At 43.6% G+C, this 5,580-nt stretch overlaps 1 protein-coding gene across 1 annotated transcript; it reads right to left on the bottom strand.

Annotated features, from left to right (window-relative positions):
* Positions 1–533: 533 nt before the first annotated feature.
* LOC114115615 (E3 ubiquitin-protein ligase RNF14-like) lies at positions 534–3,697 on the bottom strand. Its single transcript, XM_042252442.2, is given in 2 exon segments — positions 534–3,018; positions 3,020–3,697. Coding segments are annotated over 2 exon segments (1,272 nt in total). The 5' UTR covers positions 3,172–3,697; the 3' UTR covers positions 534–1,898.
* Between the last annotated feature and the right edge of the window lie 1,883 nt (positions 3,698–5,580).

The raw sequence follows: 5,580 nt of genomic DNA, 5'->3' as shown, positions 1-5,580 counted from the left end.
AATGAGTATTTTCTATTCATACCAAACTTATTTTTCTAGTTTATTTAGGCATATACTGAGACAATGGGAAAACTCCCTGGTTTTTTTTTGTTTTTTTTTTTTTTCAGGAAGTTAGCAGTTACCTAAAAGACATTGTGCTAAGCAAATCAAGCCAGTTACAGATGTACAAATATTACATGATTCCACTGACATAAGTTACCTAAATTAGTCAATCCCATAGGAAGAGACTAGATTATGGCTTGCCAGGGACTGGACAACAAAAGAAACAGGGAGCTCCTGATCACTGAGTAGAAAGTGATCATTTATGTGAGATGAGTAAGCTGTTCAGTTGTTCTGATTAGAATTCTATAATCCCCTCCTTGGATTTCAGACACTAGCTGCAAATTCATGTGCCCAACACACAGTGAGGTCAAGCAAACTGAAATGTCAGAATTTGGAGCAGAGAAAAGTTTACTCAAGGCCATGCAAGGAGACAGGTGGCTCATGCCCTGAAAAGCCCCAAACTCCTCAAAGGCTTCCGCAAAGCACTTTTTTTTTTTTTAATAATTTTTATTTTTAAGATTTAGCATCCTCATTGACAATCCAGAAACAGTCCATGCTCTTTGGATACACACACATAAAACGGTTAAAAGCGATTCCCCAATCCTCAATGACAAGGTAGGAAAAAAGAACATGTTCACAGCTTTAGCTGAATTCTTCTATCCTTTTTACCAAAAATCTTATTTTGCTACCAACCCACTCACCAAACCATAAGGAAAGACAATTTTTCAAAAAGCCAACAAAACCCAAGAACGGGGATCTAGGTATCAAGCCAAAATCATCCCCTGAAACAGTGCTGATGCCAAAAAAAAAAAAAAGAGAGGATAGGAAAACAAATTTCCATAGCACATTAGAGAAGCCCTTTTAAAAAGAATTCAGAAACTTAGCGCTGGAACTATGGTGGTGCAGTGTTCAAAACGCAGATAATTACAGTTCAGCTTGGGAATATATTAGGCTTTCTCCTATCCCAGCAGGGGAAATAAAAATATGAGCTGTTGGAGCTAATATTAAAATTGTCCTTACCAATGAAAGGTAGGGCAAGGGTCAACCGGAGAGAATGTAGAACAAAAGGTAGCAAAGGCAAGTCGTTCTGAATCTAGGCTCCACTGCCTAGAAGCAGCATGAAAGTCTAAAAGGGCTGAAATTCTTCTAAGCCACTATCAATAAATTCTAGACTTGGCTCAAAACCAGTGGACTATAGACCACTGATAAATATATTAGGTGACCTACAGTGTTTACATACTAAAAAATATTTTTTAAATTATCTGTAAATTTCTATTCTGAAAAGCAGCAGATCAAAATGACACGGGGCCATCTAATCAGTTAGAGAGTAAGGGGCTTCCTCCAAATAAAATTAGCAGAAATCAGGTTGGAAAGAATGTAATACGGAGTAAATAAGATCAGGCTCTCGGCACAATTTTAGTAAGGCTTCTACCTACCCCAAGTGTTAAGGAGTACTACTGAGAGAGCTCCCGCAGAACGTCTTAGAGGGATGCTTCTCAGAGACAAAAAGGTCTTTAACTCTTGACCCCCCTCTCTTTCCCTAAAGCTTGGAGAAGAAAATAAATATTTAATTTTAACTATTCAAAGCTTTGGGCACATTGTAATATTTAATATTTTCTAGTTTTCATTTTCTGAACCTTTGGCTTAATACTTCCTCAATTATGCTGCAATGAAAAAATGTATACATGTGCCTTAATCAGTAGTACCACATGAAAATAAAACCTTGTTCTTCCATATCTTCTACATAGGAAGACTAAATCAATGGCACCCTAAATATCCTGCAAAGTTACTCTGTATACTTGACAAAAGATTAGGGCAAACCATTCCACTTCCATATCTTGAGCAGTAGAAGTTAACTAGTCTTCAATCTCATCTTCCCAAATATCTCCATTAACATCCACAGCATGGAACAACCGGTTAAAACATGGGGAAGCAGGATCAGTGAAATGTTTATAAGGGTTTGCTCTAGAAAGAGAACCCATGCAAATCCAGCAGAAATATTGCATACAGCCAGTACATGTCATCTTGTTACATCCATCTAATTTCTCAATGGGAGTTCCACAACATGGGCAGCTCTTTGAGTTCTTTTCTAGCCACTCCTTACTTTCCATCTCTTCCAGTGCCTTCTGAATCACCCTCTTACCATACCTCTGTTCCAAAAATCTTTTATTGGCCTCATCTGCTTGTAGGTACTCATTTCGTAAGTCCATTAATTTCTCTGCTGTCACCTTACACGGAGAGACCCCGTGGTAGGTCAGTCTGCACAGGGTACAGAAGGCGAAATTGCAGCTGGAGCAGATGCCCATGGTACAGCCAGGCTCCTGCATCACAGGCAGCTGGCAGGATGGGCGGGGGCAGTACACCACATCGGCCATCAGGTCCAAGGTGGACTGGAGGAGAAGGCGGTCATAATGGGCAAACAACTCTGCTTCCACTAGCTCTTTGACCTGACCAGGAGTGGCCACTGAAGGGCACTTGGGTTCTGGGCAGTTGAGGCATTGAACTTGGCCATCTCTGATCTGGATTTCAAAGTAGTCCTTGAGACAGGCTTTGCAGTACACATGCCTGCATTCCAAGAAGTACATGTACTCACTACCCAGTTTCTCACAGAAACAGATATTGCACAGGAACAATTTACTATTAAAGCATTTTATCTGCTGAGCTTGATCAAAGTCCAAGATTTCCTGGATCAGACTTGACAATGATTCCACATCCTGCACGGCTCTCTCGTCCACAACTTCCTCTTGGTCTATGTCAGATCCAGTGGCTCCTCCAAAATCTATCTCTGTGTTGGAAGAAGCTTGAGCCATCCTTCTGTGAACCTTTTTCTGAGAACCCATCGTGAGTTCAAAAGGAGAGACAATATTCAGGTACGCTAAGGTCTCTTCCTTAAGAAACTGCATCCAGGCAAACAGGACCACGCTGCCACGGTGTTCTTCCCACAGGTTGTCTAAGTGCTTGCAGAGAGCAGATAGCGCTCACAAATATCTTGAAATTCTGTGGTAAGTCCAAAGGGATCCTGGTTTCTCCACCTTGGACAGACTCTGCTTTTCTAAATTCATCTCCATCATAAATACTTGCCAGGGCCAGCAATTCATCCTCCTGAGCTTCTCGGTCTTCTGACGACATTTAATTTCCTGAGGAGTCGATAGACATGAGTTTGAATGAACTCCGGGAGTTGGTGATGGACAGGGAGGCCTGGCGTGCTGCGATTCATGGGGTCACAAAGAGTCGGACATGACTGAGCGACTGAACTGAACTGTTAATAACAACTAGAAGAAAAGGATATCAGCACTGGAGTTCGTACTTCAGCCCCAAGTTTGGAACTCATGCAAATCTCATTTATTCTTAAGATGATGGAGATGAGACTGCTGAAGGTGGATAAAAGGCCAAGATGTAGAACTCATACTAGATATACTAGAGAAACCCTGCCATCTACAGCTGGGGGGACAGGCCCGAGCCCCGCTACCTGCCCCAGCGCTTGGAAACGGAGGACGCTGCGCGCGTGTGAGCCCGCCCAGGGGTCCCGAAGGGGCAGGGTCTGGAACTTCCCCTTCCTCCTCTGGGCACCCCGGGGACCTTAGCCGGGCCGGGTCCCGGGTCCAGGGAGTTGAAGACTGCTAAGCAAGCAGTCCGGGCCCGGCCGCCCTTCTCTGGCGCAAAGCACTTTTAAAAGCCAGGTGAGGCAGGTGGATCAGAGGGTATACCATCAGCTTGTGCACAATTCTCTGATTGGCTGATGGTGGGATAGCAGGGTGGTATCAGAGGGGTTAACATTATAAGTCCTTAGGGTTCTGCAGGCCTAGGGCTATGTGCTCGTGGTTGTCAAGTAGTTAACATCTTCCATTTGTTGGAGAGAGGAAGAGGTTTTTTACATCTGCAAAACAACTCAGGAAATATGCATCAAATACTGTCATTTAGGTACTTCAGAGAGGAGCTAAAACAGAGGATGGGGGAAGGCCTGTCAACACCCCGCCCCTCCGCTCTCCAGCCCCCAGGAGGCCCCAAGGGTCCTGCTTAGAAACACAGCCTGTTTCCTGTACTACTGACTGACTGGCTACAAATCAAATGTTCCTACAACCCCCTCTGTGAGTTCAATTAATTTGCTAGAGTGGCTCACAGGACTCATAGAAACATTTTACTTACTAGATCACTAGTTTATTACAAAAAGAGAGATGAACAGCCAGGCGGAAGGATGCAAGAGATACACAGGGCAAGTTCTGTGAGAAGGGGTGTGAAGCTTCCTTGTCCACTGGGAGCACAGCCTTCCCAACTCTCCAGTGGTAACTAGTCTGGAAAGTATCCAAATACTGCCCTTTGGAGGCTTAACGGAAGCTTCATTATATAGACATGATTGATTAAGTCATTAAGTGTTGGTGATTATGCAACCTTCAGCCCCCTTCCCCTCCTCAGACATCAGGAGGTGGGGTTGTAAATCCTTTAATTACAAGGTTTTTACCAGGCAACAGGTCCTATCCTCAGGTGCTTTCTAAATGTTACCTCCTTAACATAACAAAGGGCTTTCTTGGTGGCTCACAGGGTAAGTTCAGTTCATCTTTCAGTCAGGTCCCACTCTTTGTGACCCCATGAACCACAGCATGCCAGGCCTCCCTGTCCATCACCAACTCCTGGAGTCCACCCAAACTCATGTCCATTGAGTCAATGATGCCATCCAGCCATCTCATCCTCTGTCATCCCCTTCTTCTCCTGCCTTCAATCTTTCCCAGCACCAGGGTCTTTTCCAATGAGTAGGTTCTTCTCATCAGGTGACCAAAGTATTGGAGTTTCAGCTTCCTCATCAGTCCTTCCAATGAATATTCAGCACTGATTTCCTTTAGGATGGACTGGTTGGATCTCCTTGCAGTCCAGGGGACTCTCAAGAGTCTTCTCCAGCACCACAGTTCAAAAGCATCAATTTCTCAGCGTTCAGCTTTCTTTATAGTCCAACTCTCACATCCACACATGACCACTGGAAAAATCATAGCCTTGAGTGGATGGACCTTTGTTGACAAAGTAATGTCTCTGCTTTTTAATATACTATCTAGGTTGGTCATAACTTTCCTTCCAAGGAGTAAGAGTCTTTGTATTTCATGGCTACAGTCACCATTGCAGTGATTTTGGAGACCAAGAAAATAAAGTCTCTCACTGTTTCCATTGTTTCCCCATCTATTTGCTGTGAAGTGATGGGACCAGATGCCATGATCTTAGTTTTCTAAATGATGAGTTTTAAGCCTACTTCTTCACTCCCCTCTTTCACTTTCATCAAGAGGCTCTTTAGTTCTTCTTCACTTTCTGCCAATAGGGTAGTGTCATCTGCATATATAAGATTATTGATATTTCTCCCAGCAATCTTGATTCCAGCTTGTGCTTCATCCAGTCCAGCTTTTCTCATGATGTACTCTGCATATCAGTTAAATAAGCAGGGTGACAATATACAGCCTTGACGTACTCCTTTTCCTATTTGGAACCAGTCTGTTGTTCCGTGTCCAGTTCTAACTGTTGCTTCTTGACCTGCATACAGATTCCTCAGAAGGCAGG

This window comes from Ovis aries, chromosome 7 (assembly GCF_016772045.2).
Source record: "Ovis aries strain OAR_USU_Benz2616 breed Rambouillet chromosome 7, ARS-UI_Ramb_v3.0, whole genome shotgun sequence".
Lineage (NCBI taxonomy): Eukaryota > Metazoa > Chordata > Mammalia > Artiodactyla > Bovidae > Ovis > Ovis aries.
This window is presented reverse-complemented; position numbering and strand designations above follow the sequence as displayed.